Genomic DNA, 27,263 nt, shown 5'->3' with positions numbered 1-27,263 from the left:
CTGCAAGCTTCACTTCAGAAAAGGATCGTGTTTTTGACAAGGAATTGCTTCAAGATTTAGAAGAAGGTGAAGTCAGAAGAGAAGACAACTAAAGTCAATTAGCTCAAAACTCAATGTAATATGATTAGAGCGTTATGAATCAAGATAGTCTAATGTAGTTATATGTTCAGGCTAGAGGAACATCTATCTTGTATTCACTTGTAAATTTCATTTGGAATCTGGAAAATGTTAAATATAATCCAGAACTTTTCTGCTATTTACTTTACATTACTGTTTATATCTTTTTCTTATTTGTTGGTTGAGTTATCCTCTAGGTATTTGTTGTTATTGTCTAACAAGCAAATAGGGGGAGATTGAAAGGCATATGTCATAGCCTACTCGTTTATTCGAGTATTTAACTCAACTCAAATAAGAATGTAATAAGTAAATAGTGGATCAAGCATCAGAGAGATCTCACAAAGTAACATCTGTCAAAGAATAAAGAAACATTGTTCATCTGCAGACTTGAAGATTCACTGGAAGAAGTTCAAGAATTTGATCATGCCTCAGTGATATAAATCAAGATCGTGGATTTAATCAAGTGACAGAGATCTCGTCAAGGTATCATTTATTACAAGGATTCAATCAGAACAACAAAGTCAAGACATGAAGAAACATCACGAAAGTTAGTCACTCATGAACCAGACAGTACATCGAGTGTCAGCATTGAAGTGACGGAATTGATTCATAAGTCTCAGAGACTTTCAGAAGATTGTCAGAAGAATGGATGCTGCTCAGAGATAGTATTAATTCACTATTAATTAATTAAGTCATATAATTTAATTAAGAGAATAAATTAAATCTGCAAGGATTAATTTATTGATTAATTGAATTAAATTGATTAATTAATTTAGAATTAATAATGAGGATTTTCAGAATGTTAATTGATTAAAATCTGTGATAATTCTAAAAAGACAACTGATTGTACTAGTATGACAATCGGTATGACAATTGATAGTCATACCGAATGTCTTGCTAATTCAGTTGATTGTATTGATAGAATTTTCAATTAGATTAAAATCAATTATGTATTCAGAAAAACAATTTCAATTGTACTACTATGACAATCGGTATGACAATCAATAGTCATACCGAAAGTCTTGCTAGTTCATTTTAATTGTCTTCCTAGCTCTAATAGATTGTCTCACCGAAAGTCTTTCAAGCTCAAATAGATTGTCACACCAGTTCAACAACTTAGGCTGTGATTGATTAAAAGAAAGCAGAAGACAATATCAACAGACTACTCAAGCAAAAACAGAGCAGCACACATACAGAACAAGAAAACACAGCAGAAAACAAAAGAAAATATTTCATCATTCATCTGCTTATTCAAGATCAAATATTCTAGTTTGTTAATGTTAAATCCAAACCACTAGAATTACTTATCTTGTTCTTGTATATCAATCTAGCGGATTAAAATCCCTAGAACTTAATCTCAAATCGCTTTTAGCATTTGATCTTTTAATTACAAAAATAGAAAAAGTTCATGTCGAATTTATTCTAAATTTGTAATAATTGATTTGAGATTAAACCCTTGTAATCGATACCGTAGTTGTAACACCTTTCAAGTTTAATAAAAGTTTTATTTAACTTGAATTTTGTTTCACAATTTTATTCCGCATTTTATTCGACGAAACGGTATTGTTTGCATTCAACCCCCCCTTCTACAAACAAATTGGGACCTAACAGATAGGGATTTGAAAATAATTTTAAATTCAAAACTCCGATAACTCCCAAAGATCAATTGAGTTAAAAGTGATGAATAAATCATCTTATTTAAAGGTCAACTTTTAACGACCTATTCCTTCGAAAAAGGATTTTGATAAAAAGATATAATTGTCTTGGGACTGGAATGTGGCCTGGCCGGCACGGAGTGGTATCGGGCAGTGACCAGGCGCGGAGTGGCGCATTATGCAAGCGCGGAGTGACGCATTATGCAAGCGCGGAGTGGCGCATTGTACGGTTATATGGTCTATGTGACCATTGACTTTCAGACTTACACGGAAATGGGCAACCACCGTGTAGTGTCTTGATGAGCCCAAAGGCGGCTAGGTTTGTATTCCTTCTACTAATAGAGAAAATTTCGTATTCGGCTGATCACCGATACGTGGTTTATTCCAGTATAGTCCCTTTCTTCCATTTTGGAAAAACTGTTGTGAAATATACAACAGAGAGCCGATAAGGCTGAGTTTTAAATAAGGATGTTGATGATTATATATCAAATCCATTTGAGAAATCTGCCAATAAGGCTGAGTTTTAAATTGGGATGTTGATGAATATATATATCACACCCATTTAAGAATCTTGGTTCGAGTAACATTTTGAGATTTTGAATTAAAATGAGTACGAGTATAAAATGATTTTGAGAAAGAGATGAATACAAGTATCCAGTGGATATACTATTGTAGTTGATTTTGAGAATATTATAAATTTGACAAGCATATAAACTTTCAGAACGCTTTGGAGATACAAAGTATAATTATTGGTTTTATTTATCCTTACATACTTAATTATGGGGATATATACCTTGCTGAGCTATAATGCTCACCCTTGCTTTTATATATCATTTCACAACAGACTACCAGCATGGATCAGACCAGGACTAATGTCCGTAGGCGGGTAAGGAACGCTCGTGAGTTCTGTAGGCTTTTTGTGCGCTAGCCCCGTCAGGTAGATAAGTGGAGATGATTTATTTGATACTGTTTCCAAGCATATAACCTGTGTGTGTGTGTGTGAGTTTGAATAAAAGGTCGAGTAATATTGTGAAAAGAGAATTATTTAATTAATAAGTGATCATAACGACCCGAATTCACGACCTTGGATTTGGGGGTGTTACAGGTAATCCTCTCACAAAATCTTTCCTCACAAGTTCATTGATATTATTGAAGTTGAGGTGAGAAAGTCTTTTATGTCAGTTCCAGCTGTCTTCAAGAGATGCTCTACTCAGTAGACAAACTTCTAATTCATCAGTACTTGTGGATACCCTGGCTTCATATAAATTACCATGTCTTACACCAGTCAATGCAATCTTGCCATTAGACTTACTGAAAATTTCACAATGCTCCTCATAGAAATTGACATGATAACCTCTGTCACAAATTTGACTTACACTCATCAGATTATACTTGAGTCCTGCAACTAGAGCTACATTTTCAATGATGACATTTTCAATTTTAATTTTTCCATATCCCAAATTTTTTCCTAAATTGCCATCTCCATAAGAAACACTTGGGCCAACCTTCTCCACATATTCTGATAGTAGGGTTTTATAACCAGTCATGTGTCCTGAGCATCCATTGTCTAAGACTAGAGTATTCCTCCTGTTACCCTGCAATCAGTAATTTGAATCAGTTAGTGTTTTTAAGGACCTAGACTTGCTTGGATCCTTTGTCCTTTTTAAGTTTGTTAACATATGCATCATAAGACTTTTTATCAGAGTTTATGTTAACACCCTTACTATCAATATGTATACATGCAGAAACATATTTTGCTTTAATTAAAGAGGGTTTCAATTTATAATACTTATAATACAAACTGTGATACTCTTTACATGTATAAATAGAGTGCCAAACACTAACACAATGAAAATAAGGACTCTATGGTTTATAACTAACTATTCTATTCCTAAACTCTGATTTGGAAGAAACAATATTTATCTTTTAATTCTTCTTGCAATAATTAGCAAGATGATTAGTGCTATCACAGTTTGAACAGGCCTTTCTGGGTGCATCGGGAGGGGTTACATAATTTCCATTCTTATTAACACCTACCTTGCCATTCATATTTTTACTAGACCTTTTCCTCTTGTCTTTCATGTGTAAGTCCTTCAGCTTTTGCTTAAGCTGTTTCTGAGTCATTGAACCAATATTTACTGATTTTGTGTGAACTTGTTCACTCTTATCAGTAATTAAGTTTGATATAAGTGCTGAGGTTGTACCTTCCTCATGGATTGACTTAACAGTATTAGCACTTGGATTAAACTTAATGGTCTTTATTTGAACCTTGTTCATTTTGACCTTGCTATCAATTTTTATCGGTTCTGTTTTCTCAGTTTCTTTTCCAATTTTCTTATCAGAATTAGATCTAGCACAATATCCTAATTCTGATCCCCAACGACCATTCTCTAAAATTTCTTGAGTTGTCTTTCCTGAGTTAGTCCAAAGTTTAATAACTTCTCTTTCTTTCGCTAACTCCTTCTCGAGATAAACATGTTTTTCTAACAATTTTTCTTTAACATAAACATCATTATCTCTTTCTTTTTGAATTTCAAGCATGGAAAACAACTCATATTCTAGGTGATCATTCCTTTTCTTTAACACATAGTTTTCACTCTTGATTATATTATTCTCTAAGTTTTGATCCCTATAACCAACATGCAGAGTCTTAAGAAATAATCTTAATTCATAGATATCATCAATATCAAAAGCATGAATAGTCTGAGGTACCTTTAATTCAGCATTGTCAGCCTCAGCATCAACATTTGCCATGAGAGCATAATTAATCCATCATTTGAATCTGATGAATCATCCCAGTTTCTATTCTTTGAGATCAAAGCTTGTTTCATCTCAGCTCTGGGTTTTCAGCAGTCAGCTGCAAAGTGTCTAATTCCATCACAGTTGAAACATCTCTCTTTTGACTTGTCAAGTTTTCCATATCTTGATTCCTTCCAATCAGTATTTCTTCTGTTGTTCCTCTTATCAGAGTTTGAGGAACTGGAACCTTTTCTGGAAAATCTTTTTCCTTTCTTGAAGTTCTTGTAGACCATCTTCTTGAAGCTTTTAACCAATAGGGCAGCCATTTGATCCATGTCTTCATTGTTATTTTGATCACTATCAGTATCTAATTCATTATCAGTATTTGAATCATTATCAAAATTTGATGATTCAGTATCTGACTTCGTAATCATGGCTTTCCCTTTGGAGTAGCTTTTCCTCCTAGCTTTCTCCTTTGGTTTCTCTTCAACCTTGAGTGTAACTGGTCTAGATTTAGATCCTTTCCTCTTGCTTCTTTGCTCCATCTCTAGTTCATGAGTTTTCAGAACTCCATTGATCTCATCTAGAGGTGTGTCATCAAGTTCATAGTTATCCCTTATTGATGTGATTTTAAAGTCCCACTATTCAGGGAGAGCAAGTAGAAACTTCAAGTTTCAATCCTCCAAATCATATTCTTTGTCAACAAGGGATAAGTCATTTAGCAACTTCTGAAATCTATCATAGATCTCAGTTAAGGACTCATTGTCCCTTGAGTCAAAGTGCTCATATTCTTGAGTAAGTACTGTGCTCCTGTTCTTCTTGATAGGGGTTGTACCTTGACACTTTACTTCTAAAGCATCCCATATCTCTTTTATTGTCTTACATCCAATACTTCTATTGGATATAACACTATCAAGACTGATGTGCAGGATGTGTCTGACCTTAGCATCCTTCATGATAGATGAGAGATCTTCATGAGTATATTCCATTCGGTCTTTGTCTATCATCTTCTTTGGTTCTCCTGCAAGAGAAACAACTACCTTCATTGGTTTATGAGGACTATCATAAATCCTGTTTAGATATTCAGGATCTATGGCTTCCAAACACATGGCCATCCTGACTTTCCATATTGGATATTCATGTATCTTCAAGATAGGCATCTTGATTGCTTTATACCAACTCATGTTGCTGCTTATCTGTGATGTGGCTGGGGTTGGTGGTTTTGGATTTTGTGGTTCTTCTTCTTTGTCTCCCGTTGTAGATTAATTTTCAGATCTTAAATTGTTTGTACGTTAACAGTAAGTTCTAATACCAATTGTTAGGCCCTTAATCAACTGTGGAGGGGGTGAATACAGTTAATACAATCAATTCGACAAATCTTCAAAAGAATCAATAGTTTTTATATTGACGGATAAAAACTGATTACAAACATACTCTCTCGAAAGGATGAACAGATATACTTGAGAGCTGCTAGGTTATGCGAAAGATATAACAATGTCGCAATATTTATAACACGAACCTAATATGTGCTTTATATAGAGCACAACTACACAATGTATAAGGAATCATATTCTATCAACAACAAGGAAACCTAAGACAATGCTTCTGAGATAAAGTCCTTCACCGTCTTGAGTTCCTATTTCCTTTTCCTTATCGAAGATCAATTGATGTGACAAATCCTGATTTCATTATCAGTTGACATCAGCATCCGTTGATATCATTATTCGTTGATATCATCATCATCCGTTGATATGAACTTCTGATAGTTTCTGCTTGATATCATCAATTGCTCCTAATAGTACTCAATAGCTAACAAGTAACTTTTTTATAAAGTTAACAATATAATATTAATTATGCCCATCATTACAAGTAAAATTAAGAATATTATTTAATAAAAAAAATTGGGTGCTATGCGAGTTATAATCTAGCATTTGAAATAACATGATTTAACAATAAGAAGAAAAAAAATACTAGTTTGATTATCTTTTTTCATCGTTACAATTTCGGAACCAAAGTTTTTCCATTAATACAATCTCCAGAGTGTTGAAATTTTACATAGATGCAAAAGTAGTTAAAAATTGATACACCAAAAAATAAAAAAATGCCACAATTTATTATTTCTTCAACTACTACTTGATTTCTAATTCACAAAATACATTCATTCATCACTCTCATTAAATGAGTATTACTATATTTAGAAAAAAGTAGGTAAAAGAAATAAGCAAGAAAAGGAGAAAAACAATTATTATTTGACTATTTTTGTGTTGCGATTTAAAAGTCAAAATATTAGATATCACATGAACAAAGTTAATCTATAAGCACAACCTCACATTCAATGCAAGTTATATACAAACAAAAGTAAATATATAAATTTAAAGGATGAATTCATATATTATTGATTTTCCAACAACTACCTACCTCCTAATTCTTATCTATGATTAATGATTGTAGTATAAATTTCTTTACATCCAAAGTAAAGTTGTAATTTAAAGTATTGGAGTTTGTGAGAACAATCCTTGATACAAAGGAAATAAAATTCACATGGAAAATCAATCACACTTTCGCATACAATGCACAAAACGAGTTCGTTTTAGGTTCGTCGTGTGGACTACTGAAGAGCAGAATGTGATGGATGAAGAACTTCTAAAGTGAGCTACTTTTAACTATACTTAGAATTATTAGATTATAAACTCTTAATATTTTAAGGAAATGAATTTCATAATTTTACACTTTTTTATAAAATTACTTCTTTTGGATCTTGTTTTGTTGATTTTTTCTCTTCATGTTTGTTATTTTGTTTGGTTGTTCTTTTATATTTTCTAGTTTACAAAGTTTGTTTTTCATTATATAATATGAGACTCTACAAAATTACATATTCAATATGTACTTGTATATACAAAAATTTACTTGACTTTTCATTTTAAAATTCTTATAAGATAAAAATTTTATTATATAATTATATATCAATTTGTATTCACTTATTTCACCTAAAACTTGGGATGTTGGGTGTAGTAGCATTATCAAACTAATAAATACCATGTGCCTATTTTTTATATTTTGATTCCTGAAATAAATCTTGCAATCTTGTAATCTTGCAGGTGCATGTTTTTGCCAGCCGAGAAGATTTTTTTAAAGATAACAAGATTGTTGCCAAAAAAATCAATGAGAGATGTAACAATGCGCATGCAGTGGTTAATTGTAAGTCATATTCAAGTAATATCTTCAGTTAAACATTTAACTAATTTGACCTAATGCAACTTTCTATTACCTCATAACTAATATTATTGTAACATCATTATTTTTCCATATTTTATAAAAATGAAAAGGATTGGTGATGTGTGTTCAATAAAATTTGCATCTTCAAACAACATAGATTTTCATCAATTTACTTTAGTGTAATAAGCGGCGCATTGCGCAGAAAAAATGTTATCTTTCTAATTGTTCATGATCGTTGGTTTCATTTATTCAGGAAAATAGGGTAATAAGACATTTATAGTGCACAATATGATATTTTTCTTTTTCTTAATTTTCTCTACTTTATAGAAATATATAATATGTATTTTGTATCAAAGATCTATTAGTTGTGCATAAAATGAAATCTTGTCACACATTGCGCGTTTATATCATTTTTGTTCGTAACTGCTGAAAAATTAAATTCTATATATGAAAGCTGATTCCGACTAGTTTATCGAACTATGATACATAACAAAGTAGATAGCAGACGAGGATCCTTTATTTTTCTTGTAGATAATTTTTAGTATAATTTCCTAGATTTTCATAAGTTTTTTTATTATGTGTGCAGAAGCATGGAAAATGTGTGCAGAGACATGAAAAATTTGAAAACATTTGGGATCACGTGGAATCTTCATATGAGGGAGATTTGAGTGACTTCAGTTTTTATATACCAGACAATCCTAATGATCCGGATCATTTAGTTATTCCGTAAGTGCTTTTCAACATCATGTATGATCATCGTTAATGATTTTGTTTTTAAATTATTAATGAATAATTACATTCTTGATTAACACAATATAAGAAAAAAAATATGGTACATCACCAGCGAATAACTAATAACCAACTTATAGTTTATGTCTAAGGAAGTGACATATAAACAACTGGTTTCTGAATTTTCTTTCCATGTTATAGGCCAAAATTTTTATATTACATTATATATCGCTACACATGATAACCATTATAGTGTGTCTTAACTTTTTTTCCAATAATTTGGTCCCTTATCTTAATATTTATTTTATTTCAGGGACAAGTATCGTCCTCGAGTTATTAGGCGTAGCAGGATCTGATCCCGAGATATGAAGTCGAACATATATATATATATATAATAATTGAGATGTTCTCAAATTAATATGTATGTTTTGAATGTGTAACAATAATGTCCGTACCGAAATGCTAATGATCTAAAAATTTACTATATAAAATAACAATATTTAGAAAAATGATGGGTAATATGATTCGCGAAACGCGAATCACCATGATGTTATTTTATTTGCATTATATATGTGTCATATAGCACTGTTGAGAAAACCGATGCTCCATGAGAAATATTTGAGTTTATCACAAGAAAGAAGATCAATCATTAAACCTTTATTATGTATTCCTCTTATAAAATATCAAAACTCAAATATGCCCATATTATATTCCTTTTTAGGTGAACTCAGACTAAAAACTAACATGTGAGTATTAATAATCAACAAATTAACAAGTTTCTGATATGATCATTTATGATCTATTGCTTTCGTCGCCTAGATTTAAAAGCGTTCCATATATTTCAGACTCTGTCTAAATGTATCACACGATTTTAATGCTAACGTTTTGCTCAATCTTTCTCGCCCTAACACTATTACCAAGAAAGAATTTAACTAATGAACCATGGCCATATGAACTGGTTCAACTTCTTATCCAGAATGCCAGGGTCATTTTCAGGAGGATACATTATGGGTACTGATCAACATTTATGGCAAAAAAAACTAAATATTTAATAACAACATTATATAAAAGCATTGATAGGCATGCTACCATGAAAGCTAAGCTGGGCTCACTGGAAGCGATACAGAGAGCAACCTAGGAGATAAATCGTACAACTAGAACAAATTTCACCCTGAAAAATATTACAAGTGACGTTGTGTAAGGACTTTCAGATTACACAAATTTATGAAGAGGAACAACCAAACGACTGCTAGTATCAGTATCATGCCACGTATAAACTCATCTTGCTACTGTTATTGGTTTATTGTAATGAATAAATTTGAAAACTTAGCCTCTATGTTGGGAAAGAACAAACCTTAATCATACTACCACAAAAACTTTAAATTATCTTCTAGAATTATAAAGCCCCTATCCATTACTAGAATTCAAATTGATGAGTGGCTAAAGTAACTTGATTTTTACAAATCACTTGCATGGTTTACCCATCGGATCTCAAAAAATTTTAGTGGACTAATGTCACTACAGGCAAAAATTGAGAACCAAACCTTGCTCACTCTTAAGCATCACAGTAGCCATTGGTGCAAAATTGCAATGTGCCACCTGTATAGATCTTGTCCAGTGACAAATTCACTAGATAATAAGAGTACAAATTCACTTTTAGAGCCATAAAAGGATGTCAAAAATCATATACGATTTTTTTGACCATTTGTACATGATCAAGATTCATCAAAATGATAACAAAGTCTATGCATCAAGTGGCACAAACTGCTAAATGAGGCTCTACAGTTAACTTTGCCTTCTTTCTTAATATTAAATACATCAAACCTAATCCTAGCTTTGTATGCATACAGTACTTAAAAAATTCACCACTATGTTCAGCCACAAAATGTTGATCAACTTTTCGATTTTACATCTATCTGATCCATTAGTACACCTGGCACATGATGAATATCATCATTTTTTCTGTTTTCTTTAAAAGTGTATACATCAAATATGCACACATACGGTCAGGGGTGGATACAGAAATTTATAAATGGTGTGTCACTTATTAATATTTAATAAATTCATTCGCATATATAATTTTTTTGACCGAGTCTAAAATGCTACATAATATACTAATTTAATCTCAAATTAACAAAATGACATTAATGAAAAAAAAAGTATACCATTTATTTGACAATTTCACAAACAGCTTATAAAATATGGTATCTCTTATTCTTTTTCCATTAACGGGAGCCAAAAATAAGATGATTTTGAAATACAAGTTGTAATTGAAGAAATAGAAACGGAATTTGATATGCAGCAGTTGGAGAATAGAAATGGAGAAGATAAGCCATAATTATTCTATCTAAATTGTTAAAAAAAGGACATTTTCCTTGAAAATAATGGTGTGTCAAGTGACACATGTATCGCAGTAGATCCGCCACTGCATACAGTACTTAAAAAACTCACCATTATGTTCAACCACAAAATGTTAATCAACTTCTCAATTTTACATCAGCCTGATCCACTAGTGTAACTAATAAAGGATGAATATCATCCTTATGTCCCTTTTGTTTAAAAGTATATACATCAAATATCAACTTCCCTTGCTAAGCCTCCATTACACCAGAAACTTTATCCTCATTTGCAATTACGAAGTTTTTGACGAATTCTTTCTCAGTCATCACCATTATCGACGATAACATATGACTCTCACTCAAGCTGTTTTTTAAGCCTAAAACTTGTAGAATTGAATATCTTGGGATAATCCTCTTTTCTAAGCTATAAGTTAAAACAACGGTGAGTTTTGACAACTTAGATGGTGTCCACCGTAATTTATTCAAAAAGAAATCAGTCTTTTCATTAATTATATCCTCCGTATAAACTATAAACCATAATATCTGGCAGCTTCTTGAACATGGAAATGATCTCAATATCGGAGAAACCAAAACTCTTAAACTACACACATCTAGATTCCCATGTTGAGTCATTGAGTCACTGACACAATACAATTTTCAAACAACTTTGCAAAAATACGAAGACTCAAAATCAAAACCCATTTCCCTAAGTCTCAACACAAAATTACGGAATTTTTCATGTGGTGGAGTTAAAGCTGGACGATGACCATAACTTCTTAAAATATATATAATTTGCGAATGAGACACACCGAGTCCAGAAAGAAACTGAGTATTCAACAATAAAGTTTTCGAAAGGTCATGAAGTAGAATATTCGGATTGTATTTGAGTCTGTCCAAACACTCAAAACTCACAAACAAGTTAAAGTTACATGTCCCCTTAAAACTCTACTAAATTAATAACGATTAATTAACAATTTTTAATAGTCCTGAATCTCTTAATATAAATTAATAATTCGCTAAATTTATAAGATAATAAATATTTGACAGGGAATATGACCTTTATATAAATAAAATATTTGTATTCATGTAGATTAATTTATAGAATGACTTTTAAAATTAGTTTTTGGTATTAAACCGCTATCTCAAAAAGCTAATTATCAAATATTAATAATAATAATTTTATTTAGTCAAACCTATAATTTGATTTTAACAAAAAACTATTTTTTGGGCAAAAAAACATTATTATAAACATGGCCTTCAAGGACACATGGTATCATAGTATCATAGATCATGTCAATGCAGAGGAAATGACTGCATTTCCATAATATTCAATTTTACATAAGTGAACTGAGAAACCATAATTATGGTTTTCTCTTGTTCACTTGTACATTACCACAAAATGCTAAATGAAACTAAACGATTCGTGACACGATTCTGTCAGTAAACCTGCAATATCTCTCCTTCCACTTCCCTGTCATTAAGTACAATGTAAGAAAGAATACAGAGAAGCCACATTTATATCCCATTGCTATAATGCTATAAATTAAGAACTTCTCCTAAGCATCACTGACTTCATTGCTCGTATCTACAGTTGGATACTCGTTGCTGTCTCATGAAATTTTCCCGTCTGGAGCACCACAAAGAAATTCATTCCCATAAAAACCATTTCGATCAAGTGTATCAAAATGTTCTGCATTCGGAACTTGTCCACACAAATTATTGTATAATAGGTTCAGAACGCAAAGAAAATCAAGATTGGTTAGTGTCTGTGGTATCTCCCCTCTTAATGCGTTAAAACTAAGATCTAAAGACTCTAGACCTTTCATTCCTCCTATGGTCTTTGGAATCTCACCTGACAAGTGATTGTGCGAGAGATTCAGCATGGAGAGACCCTGTAAAAGGCCTATCTCTTCTGGAATCGATCCTGTCAGAGCATTGTGAAATATCTACCCCACTGTGGTATGAGTATACTAACTCAAGCTGATAGGATGATCTTTTTGTCACAATATCTAATTCGGCACCAACAAAAGCAGATGAAATTAGAAAACCAAGTATGGTTCCGTCTGTAGGTCTGACCCTGAGCATCTTCAAATTTTCAAGTTTGTTAGGAATAAGACCAGACAGACTATTATTAGACAAACCAAGATATTGTAACTTCTCCCGCTGCAGTATTTCTTGGGAAATTGATCCACTGAACAGGTTGGACGCCAGCACAAGTAAACGTAGATTGTGGAGTTTGCCAACGAAGTGTGGTATTCTTCCTTCAAATCTATTGTTTTCCAGTTTCAGACCCTCCAAGGATTGAAATCTACGGACAACATCCGGAAATGGTCCATCAAAATTATTGCCACTTAAATCTAAATACCCAAGATTTTTGGCAAATTGGAGTTCAAGTGGAATATTACCATCAAGAATGTTTCCTCCAAGGCTGAGAAAAACAAGAAACATACAGTTCCCTAAACTACGAGGTATCTTCCCTGACAAACTGTTGTAGGAGAGATCGAGGACTTCAAGAGCATTGACACTTTTACAAAAAGATGGTGGAATTTGACCATTTAGTTTGTTTCCAGCAAATGATACATTTTGTGCGGGTGCAATGCCACTGAAATTATTACCAGATACATTAATGACTTCAAAATCTTCAAGCTGGGCAGGAATGGTTCCTTGAAGATTGTTGTTTGCTAAATTTAATGATCTTGGATAAAAAGAGGGGTGCAATTGGATACGTGATGGTATAGAACCTTGAAGGCTATTCCCAGAAAGATCCAACAGAGAGATTGATGGTAGATTGAATAACCAAGAAGGGATCGATCCCGATAGACTGTTGTTAGCCAGATCCAAAAGTATAAGTTAGTTAAATTAGCAATCAAATCTGGGATTCTACCTCCTATATTACAAGATGCAAACTCCAATTCTTGAATATTAGAGTTGAGTTTAGAGGAGCTATCATCTTTCTTCAGTGTCAGTCTATTGAATCCTATACCAATGTACACTATATTAGAACTTCGGAATGAAGAGACAGGAACACTTCCAATTAGATGATTGCGGGAAACAACAAGGTAGGCTAGGCTCGGAAGATAGCCAATGCATTCAGGAAACAAAATTAAGATAGTAAAGTGACCGTAGATCGCAGATTGTTACAGGAATGGATCCACTTAAAACATTTTGTGATAGAAACAAAATCCGAAGGCTTTGCATCTTGGAGAACGATTCTGGAAGATGGCCTTTTAAGAAATTGTCATTGAGCTGCACTATTTTTATCTTCGACAGATTTGTGATTGACAAAGGTATAGATCCCTGAATGGAGCAATTATTTGCAACAAATGAAACTAACTTAGTTGTGTTGGCAAAGGAATCTGGGATTGAATCAGCTACTTGTGTATATTGTATATCCAGTCTCTCCAAGTGCGACCAAGGTACAGAAAACATGGAACCTAGGTCGATGGTTAAACCATAATTGTATCCCACATACAGTCCTTTCAGCTGAGGAAGGTAAGGGATTGAACCTTGCAAGTTACAATTCCTTAAATCAATTATGGAAAGGGAAGTAAGATTTGCTAGCTGGTCTGGTATTTGGGAGGAAAGATTATTAGAATTCACAACACAAAATTGCAGATGAGTAAGATTGAGAAGCTGATCTATATGGATTCTTCCGGACAATCTGCAGTTGGACAAGTAAAGTGTATTCAGATTAAAAAGAGATGAAATTGGCTGAGCCCAACTAGTTGACTGAGAGGACTCTAACAGATCAACACCAGTTAATCTTAGTACCTCGAGATTGGTGAGTCCTTGTAGCCAGTTCAGATTTAAGGAGTACAAATTACCATTAGCAAAATACGAATACAAGGAACCAAGAGTGAACCTATATGAAGAGGTTAAGTTTACAGAACTACACGATACGTCAATAATCTCAGTAGAACAGGACAAATCAAGCTGTGTTAATGAAGTAAGATTAGCAAGCTGAGTTGTGATGGAATCATCAAACATAGCATTCGAGAGATTGAGGTAAGTTAGACTGGTGAGATTTGACAATCCAGACGGTAATGTAGATGACATGAAATCATTGAAACTGAGGTGAAGGTAGTGAAGTTGTTTTAAGGTGAACAACGATGGAGAGATTTTACCTTGAATGGCAGTGGATTTATTAACATTCGAAGAAGCTGGAACGAGTTCTGAATTAAGGTTCACTAAGAAACTTTGTGGACTAGGATTCCTGAGGTCAAGTGATACCACATGTCCCGAGCTCGAGCATCTGACTCCTTCCCAGATGCAGCAGTCATCACCTTGCCATGAGTTTAGTCGATTTGAAGGGTCAAAAAGCAATGACTTCACATGTAGGAGAGCGCTTCTTTCTGTAAACATGCAACCATTAGCAAATAACAACAGAGTGATGATGGACAAAAATCAAAGAGCCAATTTGTCATGATTATTCATAGTTCAAGCAAATATAATTCTGAATGTTTAATTTCCTAGAACTGTGTTGTTGTATTTTGTTACAGTTTTTTTATCAATAAGATGCAAAACCGTAAACAGCTCAATCAAATTTAGAAGATAAAGCAAAAAGACTTGAAGTCAAACTTGTAACTTGTGAGTTTTTTTTAACTCTTAGCTACTCTTAAAACTCAGATTTTTAAATAAAATTTGGATCATTCAAATGTGACAATTGTGAACATAATTTGCCATTTTCTGACAACTGAAACCTTAAATTTATTATTTAAGAATTATGCAATTTCAATTTTTGATTTTGTGACTTTTGGTCCTAAATGTTCATTAAGATTTAAAGAGCTAAAAAAGATTAGACACACTAAATGTCATGTCAATACTTCTTTTTTATCGTTTTTCTCAGAGTTTTATGAAATCGGGTTTGGGTTATTAATTTTTTCTGAAGATTTGTCATTCACCTCCAATGTCAGTCATCCTTATAGATTGAGTTGTGAAACAGCTTGCTGGAAATACGACAGCTTATTTCCTAAACAAAAATACGTGGTAATAATAAGAATCAAAATATTTCTAATGTACAATGTTTCAGAAGATATTCGTATGCCCGCAATTCTAAATAAGGTAGCTGGAAAATTAAGAAATGTTAAGAATGAGATAATTAAGGCCAATGTCTGACGGTTATTTTTTTTTTTTTTTTTTGACAGGAAGCGTAATTTTATTAACTTCTCAAATCAGCCTCAATACAAGATTTAATTTCAATAGGAACAGAACTCCTATCGATTATACGACCTGAATAAATATGAGCCTCCCTAGCAAGCTTATGGGCGACTACATTTGCAGACCGTTTAACAAAATACAAAGAAACGCTATTCAAATTACTGAGATAACGTCGACATTGTTCAACCAAAACTCCAAACGGAGACCGCTTAGGAGTTTTACTGCGGATCGCTTGGACAGCCACCAAGCAGTCTGACTCCAAGACCACGTTTTTCCATTTCATCTGATCAATCCAGCTTAAGGCCTCCTTGATCGCCATAACTTCTGCTGTACTGGGATTAACCAGATTCTGCACGACCTTGGACATTGCTAACACCAGATGCCCCTCATCATTTCTCGCAACCATTCCAACTCCCACTTCTTCCCGGTCTTCAAACGTAGCCGCATCCACTGATATCTTAATTATGTTTGTCTGAGGTTTAACCCAGTTAGAAGCACCATCTCCATCAACTGTAGGTTGGAGGGGGGCAACAAACGATCGACCCTGGGCTGCATTCCATTGTATAAGATACTCTTTCGTGTTTGCTACTACTCTGTCCACCGTCGAAAACTTTTTATTCCAAACCCAATCATTACGAGCTCTCCAAATCATCCAACACAAAGTTACTATCTCAGCACGCCTGTCCTTACTGCTGCTCCTACAGACCTTTGCAAACCAATTTTGAAAATCCGTTGTTTCACCATTTTGCAAACTGGGGTTCAACAACCCCCAGCACTGAGCTGCAAACACACAGTTCACCAATGTATGATCGATTGTCTCAGGCCCTTCACCACACAGAGGACAACCTGTTTGCACTATAACCCGTCTAGTTTGAAGCTGTGTTAAAGTAGGTAAACAACCTGAAAGTGCCCTCCAAACCAAATTAGTCGCCTTTGAGGGAGCTTTAATTCTCCAAAGTAATCGCCATATATTTTCATTATTTTCGCATCTCCACGCCCCCCTTTGAGTTTGAAGCAACCTATATGCACTTTTCACCGAATAATTTCCAGAATCTTCAAGGTTCCAAAACATGACATCTTCTGAGCTATCTGCACTCAGAGGTATTTTTAGAATACACTCCTGATCCCTCTCATTGAAAACGTCTCTCACTACCTCGATATCCCATTCTTTTCTGTCCATACATAACAGCGACGCCACTTTTTTATCCCTCAAAACCGGAGACACAGTTGATACATAAGGATTGCAATTCTCCTGAAGCCATGGCTGTCCAGTTATATTAATACTTTCCCCTGATCCCAGCCTCCATCTACATCCCTCTGCAACTAAACTTTTAGCTTCAAAAATACTCCTCCAAACAAAGCTAGGGTTACTACCCAAACTCGAGTTCAGAAAGTCTGAATCAGCCCAATATCTTGCTTTGTAAACCTTTGTTACCAAACTTTCTGGATTTGAGATAAAGCGCCATCCTTGCTTACCAAGCATCGCAAGGTTAAAATCTCTAAAATGACGAAAGCCCAAACCACCTATACTCTTATGCTTAGACAACCTGTCCCAACTCATCCAATGTATTTTAGATTTACTGTCCTGAGTCGATCGCCACCAAAATTTTGTCAAGCTTCTTTCTATGTCTTTTGTTATCTCCATGGGAAGTAGGAACACATTCATTGCATAAGTAGGGAGAGCCTGCACTACTGATTTTACCAACGTCTCCCTTCCTGCCTGACATATATACTTAGCATCCCAACTTCTGATTTTTGTCTGAACTTTGTCCTTCAGAAATCCTAAAATGACTGACTTCTTTCTCCCTAGAATATTTGGCAATCCCAAATACTTGCTGTGATCATCCGATTCCTTCATCTGCAAAGACAAACAGACATTCTCCCTATTCCATTGAATAACATTTGTGCTGAAAAACACTGAAGACTTACTCCTGTTAATTTTCTGACCCGAAGCTCTTTCATAGATCGCCAACAGCTCTAACACCTTCTCAGCCTCATTCGTATCAGCCTTGCAAAACAAATAACTGTCGTCCGCAAAGAACATATGTGAGATACTTGGGGCTTTCCGACAGACCTTAATACCTCTGATCCATTGATTTGACACATACTTCCGAATCAGAGAAGACAATCCCTCCGCACAGATAATAAACAGATATGGAGATAGTGGGTCCCCTTGCCGTATACCCCTACTCGGAATAATTGGCCCCATTTCGTGCTCTCCATGAACAATGTTATAAGACACTGTTGACACACATTTAAGAACCAAATGCACCCACCATTCGCTAAAACCCATTTTTCTCAGAATCGATTTTAGGAAATCCCATTCAATACGGTCGTAAGCCTTGCTCATGTCTAGCTTTAGTGCCATATACCCGTCTTTACCAACCCTTTTACGCTTAAGATAATGCATAACTTCATACGATACCATGATGTTATCAGTGATCAATCTACCCGGAATGAAGGCACTCTGTGTATCTGAAACCACCTTGTCCAATAAAACTTTCAATCGATTGGCAATAACCTTAGTTACGATCTTCATTAAGACATTGCACAGCGCTATTGGCCTTAACTCACCCACAACTGTTGGGCTTTTTATCTTTGGAATGAGGACCAAATTTGTATCATTTAATCCCTCTAGCAACTCACCAGTTTGGAAAAAATTTTTGACTAGCTTCACCACATCCTCTCTAACCACTGACCAATGCTTTTGATAAAAGGCAGGTGTCATTCCATCCGGACCCGGGGCCTTATCTGGATGCATTTGAAAAAGTGCCGCTTTTACTTCCCCTTCACTAACTTCCTTTAAGAGCTCCATATTCTGAACCTGATCTATTGTCGTTGAAACACAATCTATAATTTCATCTCCTTGTGAGCTTTCTGTGCTAAAAAGCTGCTGATAATAATCTGAAATATGATTTTCAAGCCCATTGTGCCAATCTAACCATTCACCCCTCTCATTCTTCAATCTACCAATCCAATTTGTTCTCCTGCGTTTGTTACACGAAGCATGGAAATACTTCGTATTCTTATCTCCTGCATTTAACCATAATTGTTTTGAACGCTGACGCCAGAAAATCTCTTTTTGGTCTAAAATCAGGAATAATCTTTGTTTAGCTTCCTTATACTCATTGATCGACTGCACATCACGTTTGTTCCTAAGCTTCTTCAATACCATTTTGCACTCCTTTATGCGCTTACTGAAACACCCAGTCACTTCCTTTCCCCATATCTCCAAATTTTCCCCACAGAGTTTAATCTTCTGAGCAATATTAACCAACCCCTCACTCTCCCAACTATCCTTCACAATTTGAAAACAAAGAGGCTCAGTTAGCCAGGCATTTTCAAATTTAAATTTCCTCCTTCCTAACCTGTTGACATTTGTCTTTGGGTCCATAAAAATGGGACTATGATCTGACGGAGATCCTTCCAAATTATATAACTTTGCCAACGGGTGTAAGTTGAACCAAGAATTATTTGCTATAGCTCTATCTAACCTGATTTCCATCCAATCCTCCGTATTTCTCCCCTTCTCCCAAGTAAATTGATGCCCGCAAAGTTCCAAATCTTTTAACCCTGTATCCGCCAAAACATCATTAAACCCATCAAGAAGTCGTTGCGGATATGGCACCCCTCCTTTTTTCTCAGATTGCTTACTAATATTGTTCATGTCCCCAATGATGCACCAAGGTAGATTAGAATCGCGTGCCAGATTCCTTAGTAAGTCCCACGTTTTCTTCCGTTTAGACCGATCTGGCTCCCCATACAGACCAGTAAGGCGCCAAGGTTGCATATCATTCACCATAACCTCCACATCAATGTGATTTTTGGATAAGCTAAGTAACTTTGCTTGATTACTCTGTCTCCATAAAAGTGCCAGCCCTCCACTCCTACCCTCTGGTTCAACCACTATCATATTTTCAAAACCAGTCTTTGATCTAATCCACTCCATCTTCTCTTTAGAACTTAATGTTTCGCATAAGAACACTAAAATAGGCTTTTCAGAACGAATTGTATCGTTGAGGAACCGAATTTTCCAAGGTAAGCCCAACCCTTGGCAGTTCCAACTGAGTGTACTCATGAGGAGTGGCGGGCCTGCATAGCAGAGCCCGCCAAAAGCAAGTTTTTTTGGCCCATTTGATGTCCATCTTGTGTATCCATGGTAACGTCCCCATTTACTTCCGTCTCTTCCTGTAGCCCAATATTTAGGCCCATTCTACGTTTTTTTGACTCACTGACTTCTAAAACACTGTTTTCATCTTCAGACAAATTTCCCGCTTCGTTTGAAATATTTCCTTGCTTTATCACCGCCAGCTTTTGATTTATCGTAACCAACTCAGATATGATTCCTAGATTATTGCCTCTCCTTAGCGTAACATCTTGTTGGCCTTTCCTTAAATCTCTCCCCTGATTATTCTGCATTTTTGAATCTCCTTCTCCCTCCCTCGATCTTTCCAAATTTTCCGGAATTACCATATTCAACTTACCACCATCCTCTCCCCGTAACCACTGATTGGAAGAAACACTACCTTGCTGCTTCCTCACCGGAGCTCTGAGCGTGCTGTCAAATTTCCTCTCCTCCCCTTTATCTGGATTATCAAATAACAATTCACAGAACTTTTCCGAATGACCTATTATACCACAAAAGAAACAGAAGGACGGTAATCTCTCGTACTTGAAATGTATCCACAGCCATTCCCCGCCTTTCTTCTTAATGCGCATTTTGTTTTTAAGAGGCTTGCGAACATCAATAGCAACCTGTATTCTGAGATAACTCCTTGAAAAACTTTCAAAATTCTTTGAATCCGATGCTTTAAACTTGCCCACATAATCTCCAATTGATTTTAAAATGTAATCAGAATTAAAACCAATCGGTAAATCATAAATCTGGACCCAAATGTATAGATCTGATAGATGAATACTAGCTATCTGGTCCGTCTCTTCCAATTTCTTGACCAGTAATACTTGTTGATTGAACGTCCAAGGCCCATCTTCCAACACTCTTTGCACATCCAACTTATGAAAGAATCTAAACAAATACACATTAGGGGTATTTGTTTCCTCCATAAAAACTCCCTTTACAGGCCTCCAAATCGCTGAGAGAGTATCTCTCATTGCTCCAAAGTTTATCTTCCTCTGATTCAAGAAACAACCCACCAAACACAGAGAATAATCGATGACTTGATTATTCTCAGGAACTTCTGGTAAAATCAATCCCTCCTCATCATCATCATTAATTGAGAGATTTGCATACTCATCCATAATAGCCTTTCCGCTTGATGAATCAGCCATTTGACAAGAATCTACCCTTTGATTAACAAATGAGACACAAAAAGCTAAAACTCGTCAAAACTAACGAGACAGAACAAACACAGGAACATCCATGTTTAAAATGATAGAAAAGACAAAAAAAAATAACTGAACATAACACACATTTAAAGAATGGGTAAACGTTTTACAAAGTTTGCTAATGCGTAATAGACTCAATCAATTTATAGTAAATACTTTTCGTTACCTTCAGATTTTAGAATTCGTCGAGATTTCAGAAGAGTTAGGCAATTATATTGCATAATTTATTCTAAGTGAGGTTACAGGAGAGCAAGTAATTGCATAGGATTATTTATGATTGGGTATAAATAACCTGGATCTAAGGGGTAATAGGATCTAAGGGGTAATAGACTCAATTCATGTACCAAGACCCCCTCACCCATTTCAATTAAATGGAGAGACTCAGGCTCAGGTCCAACTCAGGACCTAGGTCATCTCCCAGCCACCATCCAACCCATGACCTGGGTTATCTCCCATCCATGATCCAACTAATGACCTGAATCACCTGCCTACCAGGATTCAACCCATGACCTGGATCATCTCTCAGCCACGATCCAACCCATGACCTGAATCACCTGTCTACCAGGATCCAACCCATGACCTGGATCATCTCCCAACCAGGATCCAACCCATGACCTGGATCACCTGCCTACCAGGATCCATCCCGGAACCAAGATCACCCTGAGAGGAGTCCCAACAAGCACATGTGCACTCCACAACCCACCAAGGAGGGGTACGTGGGCACGCGACAATGACAACTATCAACAACTAACATATCAGACAAGTATGGCGCGTGTCAGAGTACCGTTGGGACCCCAAGAAGGTGGCCCTTGCCTAGATACGTGTCCGCAATCTACCCAAGCTAGGCGTCCTCCGCCTCCAACAACCAACGGCCCTGATCTAGAGGTACCAACACCTAAACCCTACCTTTGGGCTATATATCCCCCCAAAGATGAAGGGTTTAGGGGTTAGACACAATTCATTACACACACTCTCATATACACAGTGAAACGCCCCCAAATCCGGGGTCAGAGGATTTGGTCATCACTATAAAACCTCAATCTAAATTAACTTGTTAAATCAAAATGCAAATGTCAGCGGAAGATTCCACCATAGAAGTTTGCAGCTTCCCGGAGTTTCATCCAGCTCAACACAACACAACCATTTCAAACGAATGCGCCTATTTTAACTTACTCTGTTAGGTCACACACACTGTAGAGGGGGTGAATACAGTGTAAAGTACAATCAAATCGAACTTTAATATCTCAAGTAACAGAAAACAAACTTTATTGAAACAATAAACTCTGTTACAGTATGGAACTGTTACCTCTCAGTGATGAATAATTATCACGAGAGCTGCTAGGGTTACAATGAATAATCTTCTCGAATATGATAACACTTATAGTGTAAACCCTATGTCTGTGTTTATATACTACACAGTTACAAGATAATCGCTAATTGATATGAAATATACTTCTGCTTCCTAAAATATATCAATCAGATATCTTTTCTTCCAAGTATTCTATTCTTCATAGAATTCCTTCTTCATGCATCTCTTCTTATGTTTATCTCGATCTTCTTTCCTTTAATCAGCTACTGTCCTTATCTGAATGTACTTCAGCACTTAAGTTCTGATATCCATCTTCTGATGATTATCTCCTGATAATATAAGTACTGATATCCTTAAGTCCTGACTTCCAGTAAGTACTGATTTATCATGTTTAAGTAAGATTTGAAAACTAAATATAAATCATATTAGCCATGACATTATCAAATATATCTAACAATCTCCCCCAACTTGTAAATTAGCATAATATACAAGTTTAACAGATATTTGATGATGTCAAAAACATTAAGTACAAATACATGAGAATTAGACTAGATAACTACAACTTACAGTCCTTAAAGCTTTACCAATATTTAACTTCTGATAACAGCTTCAGTCTGTACAAATATCAGAATTTAATCAGTTGTAGATCTTGACTTGGCTTCATCTTCTGATCTCTCTAATGTCAGGAGTTGTTCTGAGATAGTTCTTCAACAAACATCTCTCAGCATATCTAAGTTCATCAATCATCCTCCTTTTAGCATCTTTAAGCTCTGCATTATCTTCACCAATTTGAAAGATTGCAGCCCTGAGATCATTAATCTTTGCTTTTCTTATATCCTGATCCAGTCTGATCAAATAAGCTTTATCAGACTCAAGATTGAATTCCACATCCCTGTAACCCAGAAAGTGAGTTATAATTTTAGCAGTATTGGGCTTCATTTCAACTATATCACCCTTGTGATCTCTGTACTTTGGAACATATGTGCTGTCAGACTTAACAGAATAAAGCCTTTTCTGTCTCTGAATCTGATCCTTCAAATAGTTTGCAGCACTTCCTGTCAATCTGTCATCCACTTGAAGTAAGAATAGTACATGCTCCAATTCTTCAAAATACTTCAATGGAATGGCATTTTGCCTTATATGATAAACCCCACCATCTGTCATGAAGTACAACAAGATGTGTTCTTTTAAGTAGGTATGGTAAACCATTTATACAGATTCCAGTTGATTCAATCTCTCAGGAGTTGCTCCAATACCTGGTTCACTCAAGGAAGTTGGATCATTGGTAGTGTTCAGTATTCTTCTTTCATCAGCGCTTCCCAATCCAGTTTTATCTCTTGCTTCCTTTCCAGTAACTACTCTTGCTTCAAAACCACTTGCAGCAGTCTTCAAAGGTTGAGTCTGTTTTGCTTTAGTGAATCCTGGTAGGAGTGTCTTTGGTCTAAATTTTGATATCAAGTTAACTTGAGTTATGTCAGAGGTTACTTGCTTCTTTGGAATATCAGAACTTACTGTCTCTTGACTCTGAACAACTTGAGCCATGTCAAAGGTTGTTTTAAGAACTTTTCTTGAAGTCAGAGCAAGATCATCCTTTTCATTAGTGATTTCTTCATTCTCAGGAGGCACATAAACCTTGATAGGTTCACCAACCTTTTCTTTACCCTTGGATCTTGGATCTATCTGCGGTTGTGATTTAGCCAATGTTGCTTTAGTATTTGTCCTTTCTTTTATCACAATGCCTTTGATTTTTAGAAGTGTCTTTTTACCAGAAGCTTCAGATTTAGATATGACTTTTTCTGATTTAAGTCTGGCTTCTTCTTCCATTAAACTCTCCAAGTCCATTCCTGGATTTTCCTGAAGAAATAACTGTCTTGACATTTCTTCATCAAGATCTAAAAGTTCATCAGAACTTATCCTTTTACCAGTAGCATAACTAATTCTTTTCCCAGTATCAGAACTTGTCCCGTGACTTGTGATTTCAGCTTTTCTTGATGAGAAACCTCTACCTTGACTATGACCTCTACCCATTCCAGAGTTTCCTTGATCATCCTTTTCATCATCCTTCCCTTTCAGTGTCTTGTCAGTCTTGCATTTGGACTTAATTACTTTCTCCCCCTTTTTGGCATCAGCAGGTAGTAGAAGAGAGACAAGCAATTCCACTGAGGCTTGGATTTCAGTAAGTTGAGATTTCTGAGAAGTTTGATTTTTCAGAATATCATCAATCTGAGCTTGTTGTTTCTCTTGAGTCTTCTCAATATAAGCAATCTTGTCAAAGGTAGGTTGGAAGAACTTTTTCTTGTCAATTTTCTGAATTTGGTCCTGTTTGATGAATTCTTCCTGAATCTTGTGTAGCTCTGCATGAGTAGTTGAATGGAGACCTTGTAGATGTTTAGTACTCAATGCAGTGACTCTAAGCTGGGTTTTGAAATTATCAAAATTTAACATTTCATCAGCTTTTGTCAAGTGCTCAGCAAGATGCTTTGCATTTGGAACACAGGAAACTGAGTTCCATTTCTTAGTCCACTCCTGTCCTGCAGGAGTTTCACTCCAAGGCACTGGTGCTTCTCTGGTAACAAACTTCTTAACAAGTTCAGATTTAAGAATAGTTTGTTGAGGAGCATGTCCTGAAGGACCTGCTTCATCAGCATCTGTATTTGGAGTAGCATCACCAGTATCTCCAGCATTTGCAGCATCAGAACTTACAGAATCAGAGTCTTCTGATAGAACAACAGTGTGAGTAGCAATAGAGGCTTCAGCATCCTCTAATTGCTGATCTGGTTCTAAGTTCCGATCAACAGCCATATCCTGATGCTCACCTATATTCTGATCATCAACATCTAGATGCAGAGAAGGTGTAGTAGATAATTCTGGAGTTTGAGCAGCATCAGTAACAGGTGTTGTTGATGGATTAGTTGATGTTGGAGCTTCTAAGAGAAGTACTTCAGGCACAACCAAGGTCTGAATATCAATATCAGCACTTGTGCCTGTATTAACAGGAGATACAGATTTTTGAACAGGAGACACAGATGGTGTGTTGGCCTTTTCAGTAACAGCGTCCTGAATTGGAGTTGATGGAGAAGTAGTGACTGGAGCAGATTCCTTTTCTTGTGAGATCAGAGATTCCTGATCTCCTTCCTTAGCTGCTGCTTCTTCATCATCTGAAACTGGCCTTTTTGCCCTCTGTTTCTTGTATCTCTTTGTAGATATAAATTCCTTGGGAGTTTCAGGAATAGTCATTCTTCAAAGCCTCTTGAGAAGCCTAGATCCCCCAATTCCAGAATCCTTCTGAGAAGTCACTTTCTCAGCTTCTTTGACAACAGGTTATGATGTAGAAACCTGTTCCTCACTGTCAGACTCATCTCTTAAAACAATCCTCCTTCTCTTTTGAGGTGTTTGAGGAACAGTCTTTATCCTCTTAGGCTTGGAAGATGAAGGCTTCACAGTAGATGCTGAGGATGAGGGTTGAACTGTCTGTGAAGTGGAGAGATAGGATTTGATATATTGCCTGATGGTTGGTTGAGTAGTATGAGTGGTATGTTCTGATGGTTGTTGTGGTGTTTGGGAGGTGGTGTTTGGTTGAACATCAGGATAAACAGATCTATAGGAATCAGGATCAGCATTTACTAAGATCTATTTTACAGACTGAGGAATCTGTAAAGGTCTAACCACTGATTTCTTAGTGTCAACATTTACCAGGTCATTAAAGTATCGTTTTGCAACCTTAAAAGGTGGAGTTAAGGTACTGACTAAGTGAGGTTCATCAGTACAAAAAGTATATATAAGTTGACAGAATCTAGCAAAGTAGACAACATTCCTATCCTCTGTCATCCTATCCCCAATAAAACCTATTATAGCCGTTGCAAAATCAAAATGAGTTTGGTTTATAATGGCATACCCGATGTGCTGACTCATTATGGGGATGGCATCAAAATTCGAACACTTGTTCCCAAAAGCTTTAGTGATGCAGTCGAAGAAGAAACTCCATTCCCTTCTGATATGAGCCTGTTTCAACTGCTCAAGCTTTGCCAAACTCTGTTCATACCCTAAACTGGCCATTAACTCCTGAAGAGCCGATTCCTCTGGAATTGAAAAAGTACAACCTTCTGGGAGATGTAGAGCTCTGCGTATTGTACCAGGAGTGACTGCATAAGGAGAATCACCCACTTCGAAAACAATAATAGGAGTACCATTTTGACCACCATTATCAAAGTTTCCAATCCTCCAAAGTGTCAGAACTTGTTGGCTTGAGAATACTGAAGGTTGGGTCAATGCATACCCGATTTCACTGTGTGCAAGAAGATCTTGCACAAAATGCAATTCAGACGGAGCTTCAGCATTATCAAGAATTGCAACATAGTTGTTTGGAACAAATTTAGCTCCATCAATGATTAAATCCTTAGGTGCCATGAAATTAATCGAGATGTATAAGTGCCTGTTAGGTGTTTGATAGAATGTCTATATGAAAAATCAACGTTAGAAGAAGAAAGAAAGTAAAAGCAAATAGAGAGAAAAAGTGTGAAAGGAAATAAAAGATTAAAAAATCCTCTCTCTGTCTAACTTATACGTTTGAAAAAAAAATGTAATCGTTGGACACCTGTCAGACATGCAGTAAAAATGAATAGTTAATGAGCACGAGAAAACAGTAATCATTACTTA

General features: G+C 35.6%; 1 protein-coding gene and 1 pseudogene across 1 annotated transcript; one reads left to right on the top strand and one right to left on the bottom strand.

The window, feature by feature from the left end:
- Window positions 1–7,010: 7,010 nt before the first annotated feature.
- Window positions 7,011–8,941, top strand: LOC141705974 (uncharacterized). Its single transcript, XM_074508828.1, has 4 exons — window positions 7,011–7,159; window positions 7,610–7,709; window positions 8,314–8,453; window positions 8,770–8,941. The coding sequence occupies exons 1-4, from the start codon at window positions 7,053–7,055 to the stop codon at window positions 8,810–8,812; spliced, it is 390 nt and encodes a 129-aa protein (XP_074364929.1). The 5' UTR covers window positions 7,011–7,052; the 3' UTR covers window positions 8,813–8,941.
- Window positions 8,942–12,027: 3,086 nt separating this feature from the next.
- LOC141690617 (uncharacterized) lies at window positions 12,028–15,308 on the bottom strand (annotated as a pseudogene).
- Between the last annotated feature and the right edge of the window lie 11,955 nt (window positions 15,309–27,263).

This window comes from Apium graveolens, chromosome 2, assembly GCF_009905375.1.
Source record: "Apium graveolens cultivar Ventura chromosome 2, ASM990537v1, whole genome shotgun sequence".
Taxonomy (NCBI): Eukaryota; Viridiplantae; Streptophyta; class Magnoliopsida; order Apiales; family Apiaceae; genus Apium; species Apium graveolens.
The sequence above is the reverse complement of the archived record's forward strand: the minus strand, read 5'-3'. Positions and strand labels throughout refer to the sequence as shown.

Bases quoted from the DNA above. Each gene is read 5' to 3' on its own strand.
- LOC141705974 (XM_074508828.1), top strand. From the start codon at position 7,053: ATGGAAAATCAATCACACTTTCGCATACAATGCACAAAACGAGTTCGT. The intron at 7,710-8,313 runs GTAAGTCATATT...TTATGTGTGCAG, and splicing joins TGCGCATGCAGTGGTTAATT to AAGCATGGAAAATGTGTGCA. The intron at 8,454-8,769 runs GTAAGTGCTTTT...ATTTTATTTCAG, and splicing joins CCGGATCATTTAGTTATTCC to GGACAAGTATCGTCCTCGAG.